Here is a 19,004-nt window from a genome sequence, read left to right as displayed (position 1 = left end):
TGAAAGGTCGCCCAAGTAGGAGCTATTAACTCAGAAGTAGCTGGTGACTCAAATAGACAAAAGTTGGTAAGCCATCCAAATTAAAATTGCTAATTTATATAAGATGTAGATTCTTTGAATAATTAGTAGGTCGTGTAAATTAAAATTGTTAAAATATCATAAAATTTTGTAATGTTGAACAATCAAATAAAACTTGGTAAGTTTATAAAAAAGATGGTAACTTATTAAGTTACAAACAATTTCCATATTCAATTTTTTTACAAACACATTTGCAAAATTGTCAATTTTTATAGCAATTTGTTGATCATCGATAGGTTATCCGTCTTGTTAAGGAATAAATAGAATTTTGGACTATATTGTACAACAAGCCATTAGTATAATACCACTGCAACATTTTCAACGTGAAGAGAAATAATGTCATTTTTTATCATGTATAGGACAAATACTTTACAACCACGACACCTCTAAAGTCACAGCAGCTTTTAGAAATTTGACTCACATAATTTTAACATGTTGCAACATCAAATCATTTATTACCGAATACAAAATTTACAACACTTTACAGCACAATCCATCATCGAGCAGCTGTTGTTCAACCAAAACCATGCCGAAGTGATGGTAGTTTAATGCCAAGAGAGGCAGATGGAAGTGAGTCCGCTGCCCCCACATGCTCCGCAAATCCCATAGACAAGTTCAGCAATGTAAAGGAACCCACTTTACGGTTAGTTTATAAACATTGCAGCACCTGATGGAAGAGATCCAAATCATTACGCTGCCGGCAGAAGGTCCTTTTCTTTCTTAATCATCTGACTCATCTGATCTTTGCTTCTTGCTCTGTCTCTTTGCCCTTGTTTTAATTTTTCGTCTGATGAGTTTGCTATCAGACAATAGAAGAGACCAAGCAAGGGCATCAGATTGTAAACATGAGAAGGAAAGGGACAGACGAGATGGATTGTGGAATGTTCATGACTGGTGATGAATTGCTCCCCAACTACTTTTCATATAATAGCAATACCAATTTTACAAAAGGGCAATGGAATAAAGTGCCTGACGAGTGCATATGAGGAGGTTCTGGATCTTGCTGGTGTAATGAGGTCCTCCACGTGAATTGGCTTTTATTCTTTCCTGTCAAATCGCAGATCGCATTAGACAGCAAGAGCTCCTTTTCCCCCTCATCTTATAGGGCCGCATAAAGCAAATCTTGGTGCTTCTGCCAATGCTTAACTAGGGGGGTAATTAACTTCATTCTTTCCCGTCCTTGCGCCGTGTCAATAGATAAAGTCATCATTTCCAGGAACAAAAGAAAGGGAGAAAGGGAAGGGAAGGAAAGAGTCGGAGGTAACCCGTCGTTCCATCTTTGCTCAGCTCGCTTTGCTATGAAAGGACGGAGAAAAAGCCACCTACTTTCGGATGCGAGCGTATCTATTTATGGTGAGAAACCACAAACACGCTTTAAATCTGCGGCGATGCAGCTCCTCGGCATACTTTAATTGAATTCTACGCGGCTCGGGCTGAAGATCTGGACGGTGGTGTCAATGGAGGGTCAAACAGTATTCGACTCTTCCTTGGAGGGTTGAGCCAAAGTTTTGTCCTTTCTGTTGCTGTCGCCCGGTCTGGTCTGAGAGTACTCCGTCCAACAGCTCTCCACGAGGTCTACTTTCTTGCCAGTTGCCAACTCCTCCTTTTCCCCGAAGCCAACAACGGTACATACAAAAAGCTCTCCCTGTGTCTCTCTCTCTCTGACGTGCAGGCGGAGAAAATCCCTTTCTTCCTCTGCATTCCATACGCGGTCATTCATGAATTTCTGCTGACCCACCTTCGAAAGTTTCATTCAACCCAACCCAATACGGTGTTCCTTCCTTTAACTCTTGCGCTCATTCGTTCATTCGAAACGAACGCCAAATTCCGTTTCTTTTTAGCTCCGATCCAGGTCCCCTGTTCCAAAGCTGCGAACTTTGCAACCCCTTCACCTCCAAACTACTCCTCCTTGATCTGGGTCCCCGCGAAAACTCTCCCATGGCGTGCCCATCGGGTTCGATTCTCTACAACGGCACGCTCTGCGCCTGCCCGCCTGGGCGCCTCTTGAACGTCACCGCCGACGCCTGCACTCTGTTCACGGCCAACACCACCATCTCCGTCGACAGCGGCGTGGATTACTACGCCATAAGCTTCCCCGAGACCATATTCTCGTTCGATTCGATCAAGAGGTTCACGCAGTCGCAGGCCTTGTTCTTGGAGGCCACGGCCATCCTGCTGCTGTCCTGGCTTTCGTTTTGTATATTCATGAGGTTCATGAAGGTCGGAGATGGTAGGAATGCGTGGTTCCAGATTCGGTGGTGGATTAGTCGTCTGGATATTTGCTTCTCCACCAGGCATTGGCTGGTAATGGATCTGTTTTTTTTTTTTTTTTTTTTGCTCACGAAAAATCCTCTGTAGCTTGAAGAATAATCAGCTATATCCAGTTTAACAACCGTGATGCGGCTATTTTGTTTGCTCAAATTTCAATTAGATAGCAACTCGAAGCTGAATCAAGATGTTAATTTTTGCAATGCCCCCGGGTTTGGCTTTGTTCGTTTTGTCGTGGATATTTTAGTCCTCTCCCTTTCGGACTTTTTACTCTGCCTCTTTGCTATGAGCGTAGTTAATTCCATTGGAAGTGAGTGACCACTCGTAGGGGTTAGCCTGTGTAGAATCATCTGTTTAATTTGTTGCCTGGTAGTGGTAGGTCTTAAGTTCTCTTCTAGAGATAGATACTCTAGGTAATATGCTGCAAAGTCAAACTTCTGTTGGAAAAGACGAAAATGTTCTACTCTGGGTGTTGTTACGTGTACCTTCCCTTCTTCATCAAAAGTTGCACCTGTTGTGGTGGCATTTAAATACCAACCGACCAATGCCTCCATCTGCTTCCTCCGTTGCCATCTGAGAGGAAAGGGGATATGACACAACCGGCTTGTGTGATCTATTTGATGTTTGAAGTTACTGGCACCCAGAAAGTGATATCCACATGTCTCTTTCACTTCATCGGCCAACCTCCACCTTGTTCTTGAAGATTAAGACCATCAATGGGACCAAATTTTTTACCTACCTCTTGTAGAATCATGTCTACAATTTGTTAATTGGACTTAACTCACCCAACTAGCATAGGGGCAAGTGCTGTTGAGTACATTAATCTTTCGAATAATATGTTCTTCTTATTTTGACACCCTAGGAAATGACTGGATGAGCTTGATATTCTTGTTTGATAGTAGTGGAGGACTTGCATCTCCTGCCATGCACTTGTCAGCACCAATTGATGTGGTTTTTCATGGGTCCTTGGTTAGTCAACCAGCTGCAGTCAATTATTTCTAAGTGTTCTTTACAACAGCTTTAACAATTTTCAAGAGAAATGCAAGATTCATGAAATTTTCACTTTCCTTCTTGAGGTGCTATGGCACCTGGTAGCATGCTGCCTCTTCGACATGTCCAATATAGGAGACCTATCTTTCGTGGTTGTGATATTGTCAGCACTAACTGTAGATCATGTTGCTCACCTGCTTATGGTTTATCGAATGGAACGTGTACTGTGGCAAACATCATAATAAATCAGAAAATATCTGCTCTTCAGTTTAAAATGAAACTTAGCAAATCCGATGGATTCAGCAATGCTTCTCAGACTTTTTTTCAAGTCCGTATATTTGCCTTGAACCATTTCTTTTCTCTTATCCCATTTCTCCATTTGCAGTTTTCTGTTTGAGGATCTGCTGTCACAGATCCATAATGGTCAGTGCTTCATTCGGCTTTAATTTTATGTAGGAGGATCAAAAAGTTGTTAAGAAACGCAAAACAGAGCTTGGTGGCACACTTTCCATTGCAAGTTGGATACTTTTTACTGGGTTGTTTGCTGCGTAAGTGTGCGATAGTATGTTCTTTCTTCACCCTTGCTGACCTTTTATAAGTTAAATAGCATTTCAAAAGATGTTAGTTTTCATCGTAGGTGGTTTGGTCATATTTGGAAGATATTGTTGATTGGGTTCTCGGTTCTTTTTCAGGTTGCTCTACCAAATTATCTGGAAGAGAACCATCGAGATTCATAATGTAAGGGCAACAAATGCACCTGATCTCGCTTCCTTCAACAATGACATGGAATTTAATATCACTACTGTTTCTAGTATGAGCTGTTCAAACTTGTGGGGTACGTACACATTAGTTATGGGGAGTCCTGGCTTGATAGACTATAAGGTTGCTCCTCTGTCAAGCTTTGCAGATTTCTCTTGCCATAATACCAGTGAAGGGCCAACCGTAACACTCAGGTGCAGAAATTGTCAGCTGTCTCAAGACAATTATTACATTTCATGGCAGTTTGTTGATCTGCCAAATAATCCTGCAACTGCAGTGGGTTTCCGATTCAATCTTACCTCGAACGCCCATGGCACTAAAAAACATGTGAGCTTTGTAAGTGGTACCCTGAGGAATGGGAGCGCTGATGATAGGCCAGTTACCTTCAGAGGCAATGCTACAAATTTGCTGAAATTTAATTTGTTCCCAAGTATATACCGTAATATAGACGATCTCAGGCTCATCCAACCACTATTCCATGAATTTCTTCCTGGATCAGTTTTTCGGGATGCTTCTCAACTTCAAGCCTCCCTGGAAAGTTCTAATGGGATCATCAACACTACATTATATATCAACTTTCTGTCTTCGTATATCGTCGAGATTGACAATCAGAGTATTATGGGCCCTGGTAAGTAACTTGATTGCAGTGTAGACATGGAAACTTTACATTACTAAAAGCCAATCTAAGGTTCTTGCCGCACAGTTAGATGAGGTGTATTTTTTTTATTTATTGACACCCATATGTCATTATTTGGATGCCAGCCTAAGGTGAATTGGTAGAGCTAGAGATACTCTGCATAGAAGATTATGCTTGCTTTTGTGATTGTGATTACTGAGCCCATTTGTGCTTCTATTGATCTTGGAGCTTTGGATTTGCCCTCGTTGGCATAGACAGCATAAAGTATGGCATCTACGAGAAAGATAGTTTGGTAGAGCAGAGGACGTGTTATTGGGATTCCGGTTGCTTGCCTACAACGAGATAAGAACTGGTGGCCAATTAGCTATCTGCTTCTATATAAACCGTGCTTCTTCTTTATCCTTGAGTTACTGTTATTCCATGCTGTATGTTGAGTTTATGGTTCACAGCCATGTCATGAATCTAAAATCGCCTTTAAATAGCTTTAAAATGATTAAGTCCTCTTGTCAATGATAAGGCCAACGATGTGGTTTAAAATGATTCATCACTTGATGTGGTTTGGTTAATGTCACTTATTGGACTGCCTTGACCCTGTCTTAGGCTTACCTTGTGCTGCTAAAGATGGTCATGGATAAGTGACTTGAGACACCATTGCTCTAGCGAGCAGATAGCTTGTGCCCTTTTCTGTCTTATTTTATTTTATTTTGTATAAGCTGTATTTGTTTGTGATCAGCAGAGACTAGTATAACCTGATTCCCTAATGCTTGCCCAATAAAATAATTTCTCCATCCATTAAAAATCATCTCCCTGTTACAGGCTTGCAGTAAATATATTTATCCTTTTTTTTTTATCTTTTATGATGAAACTTTCTTATTTTATATCTTTTTTTCCTGAATATGATGTTTTCTTATCTTTTGCGCAGTAAGTTTCCTTGCAGACCTAGGTGGCCTTTTTTGCATCAGTATTGGCATATTCTACTACTTCTTGGTGCAGGTGCTGTTTACGTCCTTTTTCATGCATTCTTTCCTGAAAGTTAGGGGTTGTGACGAATTAATCATTGATTGTAGAAAACAAAATAAGGTCTTCAACAAGGTCCTTATATTTAAATCAGAATCTAAGCTTCTTCGTAGTTAACCTTATTCATCTTTCACTTAGAATGTTGGTGCTTGTGCAGTTGTCCTTTACCCTGAGGATTGCTTCAGTATTCATGCCTTATTCCCATTTCTAAAGTAGTAAATTGCCAATGATTTGTTAACATGCCCCTTCTCCTTTTCTTCTGTTTTTTTTGGCAGTGTGAATACAGGGTCAAGAGACTGCGCAATGAAGATGCTGTTCTGCGGCAAATTAGACACCGGCTGAAAGCTCAAGAACGCTGGGATAAAGTAATTCTTTCTATAGTTTGAAGCAACTTCTCGTATACATATGGTAATTCAAAATTTCCTTTTGGTTTCATGTTTTTAAATATGATTAACAATTTTTCATGCTTCTTATTGGACAGTTGCGGAAATATGTAATGTTCACCTGGGATTGCAAAGCACTGGAAGAGAAATATAAAAACAGCACTATTGAACCACATTGTAGCGATTGTATGATGCATTCAGTTCGAAGGAATGGCTCCCTTCATACCAGCAGATCGAAGAAGCAATCGCATAGAAATGGGTCTATTAATCTTAGCAAGAAACTAAGCTTACCCAGCAAAAAGGTACAACAATTGATTGCTGGATGCAGTTAAATTTTTCACACTAAACTAAATGTTGCTCGTATTCTTTTTGTATGCAGAATGCTGCCCCAGAGTGTACCCAGTTGCAGGAGGTAAGCACTCATTTAGCAGGATCAGGAAACCAGGACAGAATGTTGGAATCAAGATGTGACAATGTATGTATTTTGTTTCCTGGTAGAGCAAGAGTTTGTTAATATGAAGCCAATAACCCTACACCCTATTGGAGCTAGTTTTCTTGAATGATTCTTTTACAACTACACGAAGCAGGGTGCACGATATACCATTTCATGGTTGCCTTTTCTATCATTTAGCTCTATTGAATGCTAGTGCTTAGATCCAAGGTTTTGGTTCTGTGTAGGTTAAATGGGGCGGGGGATTTTTAGGAATCAGACTTAATACCTCCAGGATCTTAGTAAGGATGAACCATCACTAGGCAAATCATGTCTCTCATGTTAAATTATTAGGAAGCTTTAGTAATCTGAAAAGGAGGCTTATGGCGACATTTGGATGGAGTTCATACTTTGTCTCATCAGCTGTTGTATTTAGTTGGACTGATTTGATAATAATCACCAATGAATAGGCTCAAAAGTGCACCATGACAATTATTTATAGCATTTCCAGTTACATACAAAAGATTACGCCCAAACACAGCCTTTCATCATACGGGCCTAGGTGGCTGTGGCTATTAGCAATGTATGTTCTAGTGGTTCAAATTATGTGGAGTTCAATCAGGCAGCCTTCCAGATGAAGTTCCAAAAAATGTTAGAAAAAATAAAGCAAAATGTTCACTCGAGGTGATTTTGACAATGAAACTTTGAAGATGTATTTATGTCTTCAATTCAGTAGAAGGGCATTAATATGTGGGCATTCTTGGATGATGTGTGCAAAACATTGGATTAACGTTATGGATTGTCAAAGTTCATAGAGGTTTGGCTAGTCAGTAAAATCCATATGTGATGTCATCCTCAGCAAGGTTGTAAAAGTTACTGCAAATGCTTCCAAAAACAGTGTTAATTCTGTACTTGTGCTGATTAATGAATGAGATGGTTCTTGATTTTTGAGTGCCGAAACTTGACGTGGCTAAACATTCTTCTGCAAGTGATTAAAATGCAATGAGTTACCTAGTTGCATTTTCTTTCACTTTCATTGAGTTAGCATTTTTATTGATTGCCAGCCACAGAAACACGAGCTCTGTTCCACAGTTGATAAGAAGCAGCATTCTATTGAATTACAGGAGAAAAATACGTCTTCAGCATCAGTTCTCTCTCTTACTGATGATCGACTCATTCCACCGTTGTCAGTACCAGGTAACAATGACAAGTTCTGATTTTGCTTTTGCTATTTGATTTTGTTTCTCAACTGTTTGGTCTCGTGAGATGTTCATTTGATTGGTCGTGCTTTATTAGTACTGTCTATCGTATGGAGATGTATGATTGTTTCTCAAATGTATGGACCATAAGTTCTGTTTTGCTTCTTGATTTTTGTTCTTATCACAGCCCAACTCAGTGATACTGCTCTCGTAATACTTTTTTCAAGGTTCCTTCTACTTATGTTGTCTTTTATTTTTCAGAATTTAAGGCTGGTTCTGACATGGATATGACTGATGTCCAGAAGAATATTATGCTTTTGTATGAGTACAATGCCATGTTGAGGGAAAAGTTAGTTGCCACCCATTCTATGCTCCGTGATCTGGTGACAGAACCCTCATCTGCAATGTCAAGAGACAAAAGATGACAACGTGCATTCTGATTCAAGACATCCCCTTTGCTCATACTCCTGAAAAATGCACAAGGGTGGATAAATGACATGTCACAGGAGATGATGCTGCATATTGAACTGAACAGTCAAGCAGGCTTTGTTTTGCATGATTCAAGTGTCTCCTCTGGTGAGCCAGCTGGGGGTTCTGTTCAATTCTGTCGGCAACTGCTGCCTGATCTGCAGTAAAATCTGATTTTTTTGAATGACTGATGCAGCAAGTTGCTCAATTTTGTGGCTTGAGTTGTGCGGGAGAGGTTTATCCTGGAATTCAATCTTGCACTATCGTTTGCAAATTCATGAGACCAAGCAGCTTATGTGAATTGTATCTACACTTTTTAAAGCTATTAGAGGTCAAATGTACGATATTTAGGAAGCCAATAGAGAGAATAGTCGATTTATGTATCCAGCAGATCTTCAGAATTATTGATATGTAATATTTTGCTGTTTTCTGCTGATTCACATGACTCTGATCTGCAACTTCTCTTTTCGCATAGATTACCAGGTTTTGGCCACAGAACGACTTGGATTGTAACATAAGACGCTTTGACAATAAAACTCAGAAGGCCTAAATTGACTAGACTTTGGCTGACAAATGGAATGTCATCCTGTTCGATATCTCTGTTTGGCATACTATAGAGGATCCAAAAATGCGTATCTAGAAAACTTTTAGCATATATTATAAATAGAGACATGGATTTCATCTTATTTAGATTAAGGAGAAACTTTTCTATTGCATTTTAGTAACTTCAAATCTGGTCAGAGCAGGCCAACATTACTAAACAATTTTATTTGGCCTAAAGAAAAGAATGCAGAGAATACTTTAAGTAAACGAGGATCGGTTCGTGATGCGACTCCACCAAGTATGTTTGATCAAGATGCCTGGTCTTTTGAAAGCTTAAGCTGGGTCTGACTCCTAGAATGCTTATTCGCTGAAAAGTCAATCCCAATTTCAGATAGATCGTGGCGCAATAAATCTGCACTCTTAAACTGTATACCAACAATGCCAACTTCCAATGCTGCCTCCACATTCCTTGGCCTGTGGAGTCCATAGCAACAACAAGGGTAAAAAGTAGGAATTGCACTAATAAGTCAGATCTCTCTCCCATTTGCCGTTTGAGAACTGACCAGAACTCAAACAAGATATGGACAAATAATAAGGGCAAGGGAAGTGAACAACCTGTCGTCAATGAAGACGCAGCTAGGTGGATCAACTTTCAGGTGTTGCAGAGCATCCAAATAGAAATCACGATCAGGCTTCCTTTTTCCTGAAAGAGAAAAGAATGATCTAATAAGTTTAGCATGGACTCCCCTTAACTTGAATCACCATCATCAACATCTCCCCAAACAAAAGTCCATGCATACCAGTTGTGCATGAACAAAATGTCCAGGATAAGTATCTCGATATTTTCAACTTCTCCTCGATCATTTTGTACCTGCAAAAATGATTGAAATAGAGATTAACCCCGTTATGAACCGACAAATGCATACATATCTCATCTTACCAGATTGGGTAGTTTGTGGAAGCGTGGATCTCATAGCCGTTTTCTTTTAATTCCTGAAGAAGTTCCTCCATTCCTTCAAGATAGGAAAATCCCCTTCTCATGCATGTTTTAAGGCCTACAAAAAGAGTGAGTGGGATTAGCAGGTTCTCAATGATCGATAAGAGAGCATTCAGAACCAAATTAAAGCAAAGAAATTGACAGAAACTGGTTCTACTTATCACAGTGATCTAATTTAAAATTGATCACAAGAGTGGCAGATGCAATGTGTATCCACAGTGAAATTCTCATTGACATGAGCCTATGACAAATGACAATAAAAAAGCAGGAAAGATGCAGGTAAGACAATTGTCACACTCTGCTTTGTCTGTTGAATTGCTTAATCACTTTGCTTATCTTTTAAGTAAGATTTTTCTCAAGCACAAAAGAACAATATGTAAGTGCTCCGTAATCAATAGGAATCTCATTACTGGTACTGAATTTGTCTAGGAAAGGGAAGCTAGATAATCCACTTTCTTCTTTTTTGTATTAGCTTTGAATCCAAATTTAAGACCGAAAACACAGAACAATTGATATTACGAAAAAAAAAAAAACGAATAAAATAGTATTAGAGGCAGATTCTTTTCTACTCCACTGTAAAATTTTACATAAGACACTACTTTACAAACTCCCATACTTTTGCAGGCGTCATGATCATACCCTGCACAATATCCAATGCCACAAGAAAGATGCTATTGACTAATCAAGCTAGTCACCAACCTTCCAAATCAAAAGGCCTTCCATCCTTGAAGAATTTTCTGGCCAGTTCCATCTGCAAGGATGATTGCAAACTTAAAAAAGATGATGAAGAAGAAAAAGAGAATTTGTGAAACAGGTAATGGAAGCAACATTGAAGAAAAAAGGTAATTCAGGTTGTCTAAAAACATGAAACAAATAATCAATGTGGGAAGCTTCTGCAAAGCTCATGAAGCCTTATCTTTATTGATCTCAATTTATAACTCTGTCATTCCAAAGAACCTCAGTGACAAGCTAAACTTGCAGCCAAGAACAACTAATTCAACAGCTGAAACCCAACTACTAAAAATGAAAGGGAAACATAGAACTACAAAGACTATTTTCGCAGAGTACCTCGTCAATTACTCCCTTTTCGAACTCAATCCACGCAGCTGGGTGCTTGCACGCTATTAATTCCTTCAAAGGCATTCTAATCAGAATAAAAGCTCAACGTGATTACCCAAGACAGAAAATCAAGATAAAACACAGAATTGAAGTCGACCGCACGGCAAAACCATCGATTCCCCACTCGTCGCTAAGAAAGATCGCATTTTTCGATATCAAGATAGATTCATCCCCGAGCCGACGCAGTCGAATGGCGAAACGAAGAGTACCCAAAGAAGGCAGGGATGTCCTGGTGAAAAGGGTCGCGCACGATCGTGTCCATGATGTCGAAAAGCAATATGGGTAGCCTCCGGTCGGTGCGGGACGAGCTCGGAGGAGCGAAAGATGTCAACTTGCAGTCGTTGCTGAGGGCGGAAGCCATTCTTGTGGACCTTGGAGTGAGAGGGAGAGGGAAAGGGAAGGAAGACGATCTCAACGAACTAGCCAATGCGAAAGACATGTCACTGGGTTGCGTTTCTCTTCCTCCCGGATGGTTATATGGAATATGCCGGCAAATTCCAAAGAAGGGCATTAAGCAGGCTCCAGATAACGACACAGACGGCCTCTGAACTTTAGCCCATTATACAATTTAGTTCTTAACTTTTAATTTTGTTGGATTTGGCTTTTGAACTTTAACCCAGTGTGCAATATAATCATTAAACTTTATTTAATGTATTTCATGAACTTTTGATACAAGTTCAATACAGTTCCTGAATTATATGAAAATATCTAATGTAGTCATTCCATTAATTCAAGATTAAGAACTACATTGAACAGTTTCATACAATACAAAGACTATATTAAACATATAATAAAATTTTAAAGACTACATTGAATCAAATTAAAAATTCATTGACTACATTAAATATTAGTTTGAAGTTAAGGGACCAAATTGCATATTATGCCAAAATTTATCGACTTTTTGCATCATTTTCCCTTTTTTTAAAATATGGCTTAGAATAGACATTATTTCAAATTAAGGCTCGAAGTGTTTAAATTAATCTCAAATAAGAGTTTGAGCTCATCGACGACAAGCATGTGACTTTTCCAAAAAAATGTCATTATTTTTATCACCGAGTTCAGGCCCTTATTTAATATTAATTTAGGTATTTCGAACCCTTATTTAAAATAATATTCATTCTATATTATTTTTTGAGAAAATGATCTCATTTCAAACCCTCTTTGAAATTTTCCCTAGGATCTACTTTATCATCAATCGAATCATTTTTTAGTGTCATGGATGGGAAATACGTTCAACGAGGCCAAGAATGGGGATGGTTTTTGTCATCCGTCCAATCTAGGACCAGCAAGAGCGAGTCAGGGTGGGTTTTCTTTCTCTTATATGGAGTCTGCTTTATCATCAATTGAATCATTTTAGAGTGTTGCAGATGAGAATATGTTCACCTAAGCCAAGAACAAGGATAGCATGGCGAGGCTTGAGCCTTTCCGGGCGTCGGCGAGGCCTCTGCCTCGATAGATCCAGCGAGCTCAAGCTTGCCTGACCTCGGCGAGTTCGAGTCTCGCCGGATCGGTGAGGCTCGAGCCTCACCGGACATCGGCAAGGCCTCCACCTTGCCAAATCCGGTGAGCTCAAGCTCGCCTGACGCCAATGAGCTCGAGGCTCGCCCGGCCGATCGCCGGCCATCGCCGTGCCGACCACCTGAAGGAGGAGGAAGAAAGAAAAAGATGAAATAAAGGTACGTGATGTGTTCGTGAACCTGTTTCATGATGATTTTTCAGGTAGCACGACTTAGAAGGCTTAGTGATGTGTTCCATATGACCCAATGTAGATGCCAAATTTAAGAAGATATTGCAAATTTTGAGGGAAATGACGGGCGTTCCTCATCTCACTCGGCAGAATGTCTCCAGCCAGCTTTAGGTAAGAGTCCCTAATTCAACCTCATTCCGAAAGATCAAGAGCAAACAATTGGGAAAAACATATCAGTGCTTTAACAAATGTATTTATTCCATGAACTTCTGTGAGAAATGCTTATTAAATCAAGCTTGTTGCACAGAAATATCGCACGAGCTCCAACAAGATAGGAGAAGCTTCAGAGCATCACAGTGCACATTCTTCTCTCATGGAAGGCCCTGGCTTTGCCAATCCGATTCATTCCACTCCACCATCATCATCGTTAAATAGATGCGGCGGTACCCAAAATGGTGCTGATTCAGCTCAATTTCCATCACAAGCTATGAGTATCGCCCCTCCACAGCAGCGCACTGGTTGCAGCATGAGGATGCCTAATCTCGATGAGTTCCTAAATAATAACGCGCTCCTGAGGTACCAAATGGATTTGGGTCTCCAATCACAACCACTTGCACTGTTGCAGCAACCGAATCCACTTCTCCAGAACTACAGTTGCCAGCAGCGAGTGAATCAGCTCAATGCCTACCCTGTGCTCCCGCACCATCGGTTGGGTTCGCTCACCGATGAATAATGACACACCCAGCTTTGCCTAATCTAAGTGACAACTCGGTCATCGTGCAGATGTTCCAAACACCTTCAGATATGCAAATCTTGGATGGAGCTGTAGCTGCAAGACACCATCTTTCCGCCACTACTCACCCTCACCCACCGCATAGCCAGATTTCAAAATTCAAAGCCTTTATTCAAGTACTCCCCATCCTGCTCCTGAGCAAGGTCTGCCTGAAGCCCTCAGCACCATCGGAGCTAAAGCGAATGAATCTTGCAGCAGCAACGTTGTCGCAGTTAAAGGAGAGTTTTTTTTTTTTTTTTGGTGCTGGAGGAACCGCACTCACTGCATAGCCAGATTTCAAAATTCAAAGCCTTTATTCAAGTACTCCCCATCCTGCTCCTGAGCAAGGTCTGCCTGAAGCCCTCAGCACCATCGGAGCTAAAGCGAATGAATCTTGCAGCAGCAACGTTGTCACAGTTAAAGGAGAGTTTTTTTTTTTTTTTTTTGGTGCTAGAGGAACCGACTTGCAGCCGACAGCTGCGCCGTAAATCCTCAGGTGACACTTAAGCAGGAGGACCCACCACCCTGAGTTACACTTAATACACCTAGCACCTCCCCTGGATTTTGAACCATTCATCTCTGAGTTGAAGATTAGCAGGGCCTTATCCAGTGGAGCCACCACTGCCGGTGGTGTTAAAGGAGAGTTCTGTTACCAGAACAACCATAACTCCGTTCCTGAGGATTGCCACTATACAGTAACGAGGCTATGTTTGCAAATATATGCTTGATCTGGTTAGTTGCTTTGGCGGTGGGAGCTGTTCTTTAGATTCAGTTGGTCAGTTTAATTTCGGTATAGTGATTGACAATGACAACTCATTCTGATGACTATTAGTTCTGTCTTCAATGCAGAATACCTCTTGAGGATCTTGGGTTTGGAGAAGACGTTCCTTTTCTAAACAGCTGATATCCAGGACGATAGTGCCATGCAGGAGAAGACTAAAGAGTACTCTTCCCGCGGCTGCATACTTCTGTTTTAACTCTGGCTACTCTGTTTTGTATTGAAGCGATAGCTAAATGTACATATTTCATGAAAACTATTGACATTTTTAGTCTCTCTCGACTGTGCATGCACGGGCGCGCATGCCCCCATGAGTGTGGTCGTGCTCATCCTCACGAGTGCGCGTCTAAATGCTGGCACAGGTGTATCTGTGAGTCTAGGCTGTAGCCTGTTGGTGTTGCCTTAAAATCCTGAACCTGTTGAATCTCGTAACAAAGCCACCTACCAATTTACAGGATTGTTGAATCTCGCATCAATTTAATTTTTATCAAACAAAGAATCCTGTGCTTACTCTGGCATTTAGCAGAAGAATTCCCATCTTAAGATCGAAAATGCTCAAAAACTGACCGTTAATTAGCAAATCATACTGCGATTAGCCATCATTCCTCATGGACATTCGGAATAAGACAATGCTGCGTAGGTATTCAGATCGTCAATCTGACAATATTTTGCTGAGAGCGAACTCTCAATGTGAAGAGAAGATGCAGAGAGTCCAGCAGCGAAACTAAAAGCAATCAAATTCCTATCTCTGTAAAAATTCGGCGGCCCAAGTAAAAGCCATCAAATGCTTACTTTACAATGATTAAATTCTAAGTTTCCGCATCCAAACCACTAATATTCAATATTTAAGAGTGAGGTACTGAAAGCATACATTCTAGTTGAACTGTAAAATTTCGAGCAAAGAGTTCTAAGGAGAAAACTCAGGCCAATTTGTCACTAAAGCAGCAAGAATATACACTCTAGGGTTCATCCTCTTAGACTGGATTAAAGCTTGGTTTCAAGAATGTATCTTCTAGCGCGAGCCGAACAAAACAGAGAGACGATACTGAAGTAGAAAGTGATGGCAGCACTTAGCAAGAACACCGACAAGGAAATCGGTCCTTCAACCATCTCTTCCTGAAATGTCTTACCAGGCACGACTGGCGTACTTTCCTGGCCACAAGCTCCAGTTGAAGACTCCACACACAAGTTCGGATTTCCAGCAAATGCTCCTGGAAATCTCCAGTATCCCTGTTGTTTAGATATATATCCAGAGAAGCTGTTGTACGATAAGTCCAAGGCAGTTAGATCTTCAAGTCCAGATATATTTTCTGGTGGATGACCTGATAGAGAATTATGCGACAAATCCAAGGCCTTCAAACTGCGCATTTTCTCTAAATCTGGAAGAGGACCGGTCAGTATATTGTATGACAAGTTCAAGTACTCCAAGCCTTCCAGCCCAAATATTCCAGAAGGAATCTCTCCATGGAGCATATTACCAGATAGATCAATCCCAACAGCTGCAATAATGTCATAGTTGAGCCTCACCTCATTGGTACTGGCAACGACCACATGAACTTTGATCCCAAGGGTTGCCATGGAAACCAATGAGATATTACCTGGCTGTCTAGCAAAATCTCTGTTGTTGTAATACAAACTTAGGTTGAAGTTACCATCTGGTATGATGCCTGAGAAATTATTTCCTGAGAAATCCATCATCCGAATTGCTTGGAATGTGAATACCCAGCTTGGCAGATTTCCGCTAAACATATTTCGAGCCAAGGACAGATACTTGAGGCTTGACCATTTGGTTATCGCATCATTCAATGTCCCAGAGAGGTTGTTGGAGCTTAAATCCACTATCTCCAGAGATTTCCACCCAGCCAAAGTTTGTGGGATTTCACCAGAGATTTTGTTATTGCTAATATCCAGAATCTTTAAACCACTTAAAGCATCAAACTCTGGTTGAATTACCCCCGTAAGATTGTTGTTGTTGAGTATCAGGGCAAGAAGCTGAAAACAACCAACAATGTTCAACGGAATGGCACCTGACAGCACATTATTTGAGAGATCGATCACTTGGAGGTAGGTCAAATTTCCAATCCTTGATGGTATCTCACCAGTGAGAAGATTGTGCGAAAGAAACAACGCCTGCAAGCTCTTTAACTCCGTAAGCTTTGATGGGATTTCACCAGATAACTGATTGTGCGACAGGTCAAGGAGTATGAGCCCTTTCTCAGTCCCCTCTGCAATCTTACTCGGAAGAGGACCAGCCAAATCATTGAAGCTAAGGTCCAATACAAGAATCTTCTCCGAGAATACAAGTCTAGGAGAGATCTTGTAGCTCAATTGGTTATGCGACAAGTTCAGATGCGTCAAGGCCTCGAGCGAAGCGATACAAGTAGGAATTCCTCCCACTATATTATTATCCGCTAAATTCAGAACACTGAGAGATCCAGAACAGGCAGAAAAACACGGCAGAGTACCCGATAAAGAATTCGACCCAAGATTGAGAATCTCCAAAGACTGCTGAAAATCCCTTAGGTCACCACCGAGATTATTGTTCTCCAAGTTCAGGTGCCTTAAGGACTTCAAGTACAACAAGCTCTCGGGGATTTCGCCACGGAAAGAGTTGAAACCAGCGTCGACCCTTTCCAACTTGTCGGAGAAATTACCGATCCACGGCGGCAGGAGGCCGCCCAAATCTCGGTTCCAAGACAAAACGAGCTCCTTCAAATTACCAAGCCTACTGATTGTGTCAGGCAGAGCTCCACCGAACCTATTGCGACTGAGATCAAGGGTCTTGAGACCACTAAGGGAACCCAAACACGGCGGAATCGCTCCCGTGAAGCCATTCTGCGCCAAGCCTAAGGACTCGAGAGAAGACAGGTTGCACAAGCTGGGGTGAACGTCCCCGGACAAGTTCATACCGGTCAGGTTCACGGAGATTACCTTGCCGCTCTCCCTCGAGCAGGCGACGCCCGTCCAGTTCGTGCAGTTGGACCCCGACCACCAAGCGGACAGGCTCTGGCTCGGGCCCTGCGCGCGGGACCCGAACAGCAGGAGCGCGGCCTTGTCTTGCGGGTCGACGTCGACCGACTCGCAAGGGTTCAAGCTCAGCAGCAGGAGCACCATCGCCACGTATAGCTTCGTGGGTCGAGACGAATTCGTCTCCATTGCGAAGCACGAGGCTAAAGATGGAAGCTTTTCGAGGGTACGAGGTTTCTTACCTACGAAAATGGCGGCCTGATGGGTCGGAGCTGTCTGATGGGTAGGCTGAAAAATGGGAGAGAGGAGCAGACATTCCCTTTCTCTTTAGTGTGGTTGTGGTGCTCTTCTTCCTTCGAGCATTTAGAAAATCGCCATTGAAAAAGCATAAAGCTTCTCCCTTTATTCCGCTCTCTCTCTCTCTCTACATCACTTCCGTTGCTGTTGGTAAAGCTCGACTGCAATCCTTTTCAGACAGGGACAGCAGTCGCCACGCTCCGATGACTGTCGTCCGAGAGGACCGGGACGGTTTGACCCGGGGAGTCAGTCCCCGACCCGGAACCGGTTCAACTTCTTCTCTTTTTTGACTGGCGTGATTTTTTTATTTTTTTGTTAGTCATATTATATTCTTATTCTAACTCTCACCATAAGATTTTTACCTACTTCTTGGCAGGGCATGAGAGTTAAAACTTAAATCGTTCCTACCCCAACTTCTGAAAATGTAGAAATTCGAACCCTCACATTCTCCTTTCAAGTTGAAAAAGTAGCCACTAAAACAAATCCTAGTGGTTGACAAGCATGATATTGATTCATATATTTTTTTTTTATCTTGTTCATACAAGGGCAAGTACCACCAAAAAAAGAAAAAAAGAATCTCGAAATTATGTTCATAAAAAGTTTTGAACTTACCCACTATAACACAAATGCCATAAGTTCTTTTATGTCACAAAAAAACATAAACGTATACATGTGTGATATATATTCTATCCAACTCAGTTTCTTTTAGGGTATATAGGAATTTTTTATTACAAAAAAAAAAAAGTTTGGGACATTCGAGTCATAATTGGCAAACTTGCGATTTTTAGTGATATAAAACAATATTAGGAGTATTTGTATCATGGCGGGTGCAATTTTGGGTTTTCTTTTTATGGTAGTGATGCTTTATATAATAACGATTTAGCTTACTTCGAATGTTTCTTAGGTTATAGTAGGGTCTCGCAACGACAAATCATAAAATGGTTGTTAAACATTTTAATTACAAACAACTTTATCATCCAAAAAATATCAACTTTTACAATTTTATCTGTGATTTAATTTAAATTTTGCGGCTTATGTTTTTTCAAGCTAGTTCCGTTGTCGTCTCTCTAATAAGCTATTATACTGCCGTTCACGTGTAAGTTACGCAGGCACGATACACATCGACATATTAGACTAATAAAAGTAACAAATTTATTTCTTTGATTAACTTTGATAGAAAGACAATATTTATTTATTATTAAATGTGGCATATGGCCAGTAAAGATGACCAAAGGTAAGCAAAAAGTCAACGCTGAGAAAACGTATGAACTTTGAAATAGAGGAGACATGCATTCCTTTGGCACCAAATTTTTCTCCAGTGATATGAAATTAAAGATAAACAGGTTAGTTCATTAAGAATATATTTTTATTGTCAAGATAAATTATTTATTATAAAGCAATTATTCTGCATTTTCAGAGATGGAAAAACCAATTAGTTGATTGTAACCAATGACATATAAGTTGGCAAAAAAATGAGGATCCAAAAATTAACACTGATATTTCCTTCCACGTTAAAAAAAAAAAAATCACAAAAAATTGCAATATGACCTTGCTTATCTTAGATTTATATTATCTGATAAATTTACAATTTCTCAAACAATCGAAGGGTTTGTGC

At 40.7% G+C, this 19,004-nt stretch overlaps 3 protein-coding genes across 7 annotated transcripts; 1 reads left to right on the top strand and 2 right to left on the bottom strand.

Moving 5' to 3' along the window:
- Positions 1 to 1,057: 1,057 nt before the first annotated feature.
- Positions 1,058 to 8,680, top strand: LOC104456928. Of its 5 annotated transcripts, XR_727381.3 has the most exons (10): positions 1,083 to 2,382; positions 3,793 to 3,884; positions 4,029 to 4,723; positions 5,655 to 5,725; positions 6,025 to 6,114; positions 6,231 to 6,434; positions 6,512 to 6,607; positions 7,627 to 7,759; positions 8,023 to 8,337; positions 8,426 to 8,680. XR_727381.3 is itself a non-coding variant. In XM_018861553.2 (9 exons), exons 1-9 carry the CDS (start codon positions 2,017 to 2,019, stop codon positions 8,184 to 8,186), a joined length of 1,851 nt encoding a protein of 616 aa, XP_018717098.2. In that variant the 5' UTR covers positions 1,077 to 2,016; the 3' UTR covers positions 8,187 to 8,680. The 5 variants fall into 5 exon arrangements, 4 of the variants coding, with proteins under 4 accessions (XP_039155365.1, XP_018717098.2, XP_039155364.1 ...); XM_018861553.2 differs by having other exon boundaries at positions 1,077 to 2,382; positions 7,687 to 7,759; positions 8,023 to 8,680; XM_039299430.1 differs by having other exon boundaries at positions 8,023 to 8,680.
- Positions 8,681 to 8,884: 204 nt separating this feature from the next.
- LOC104456930 (flavin mononucleotide hydrolase 1, chloroplatic) lies at positions 8,885 to 11,375 on the bottom strand. Its single transcript, XM_018861554.2, has 7 exons — positions 11,098 to 11,375; positions 10,838 to 10,913; positions 10,469 to 10,520; positions 9,713 to 9,827; positions 9,573 to 9,643; positions 9,388 to 9,475; positions 8,885 to 9,246 (listed from the first exon to the last, which is right to left on the bottom strand). Exons 1-7 carry the CDS (start codon positions 11,325 to 11,327, stop codon positions 9,081 to 9,083), a joined length of 798 nt encoding a protein of 265 aa, XP_018717099.2. The 5' UTR covers positions 11,328 to 11,375; the 3' UTR covers positions 8,885 to 9,080.
- A 3,470-nt stretch (positions 11,376 to 14,845) lies between these two features.
- Positions 14,846 to 17,541, bottom strand: LOC104456931 (receptor-like protein CLAVATA2). The gene has a single exon (XM_010071841.3). It carries the CDS (start codon positions 17,279 to 17,281, stop codon positions 15,110 to 15,112), a length of 2,172 nt encoding a protein of 723 aa, XP_010070143.2. The 5' UTR covers positions 17,282 to 17,541; the 3' UTR covers positions 14,846 to 15,109.
- Between the last annotated feature and the right edge of the window lie 1,463 nt (positions 17,542 to 19,004).

Source organism: Eucalyptus grandis, chromosome 8, assembly GCF_016545825.1.
Source record: "Eucalyptus grandis isolate ANBG69807.140 chromosome 8, ASM1654582v1, whole genome shotgun sequence".
NCBI classification, from domain to species: domain Eukaryota; kingdom Viridiplantae; phylum Streptophyta; class Magnoliopsida; order Myrtales; family Myrtaceae; genus Eucalyptus; species Eucalyptus grandis.
This window is presented reverse-complemented; position numbering and strand designations above follow the sequence as displayed.

Coding starts and splice junctions, on each gene's coding strand:
- LOC104456928 (XM_039299430.1), top strand. CDS start 2,017: ATGGCGTGCCCATCGGGTTCGATTCTCTACAACGGCACGCTCTGCGCC. Junction 2,383..3,792: donor TCTCCACCAGGCATTGGCTG/GTAATGGATCTG, acceptor AATTTTATGTAG/GAGGATCAAAAAGTTGTTAA. Junction 4,724..5,654: donor TCAGAGTATTATGGGCCCTG/GTAAGTAACTTG, acceptor TCTTTTGCGCAG/TAAGTTTCCTTGCAGACCTA.
- LOC104456930 (XM_018861554.2), bottom strand. CDS start 11,327: ATGTCTTTCGCATTGGCTAGTTCGTTGAGATCGTCTTCCTTCCCTTTC. Junction 10,521..10,837: donor AAAAGGGAGTAATTGACGAG/GTACTCTGCGAA, acceptor TCATCCTTGCAG/ATGGAACTGGCCAGAAAATT. Junction 9,828..10,468: donor AAGGCCTTTTGATTTGGAAG/GTTGGTGACTAG, acceptor CTCTTTTTGTAG/GCCTTAAAACATGCATGAGA.
- LOC104456931 (XM_010071841.3), bottom strand. CDS start 17,281: ATGGAGACGAATTCGTCTCGACCCACGAAGCTATACGTGGCGATGGTG.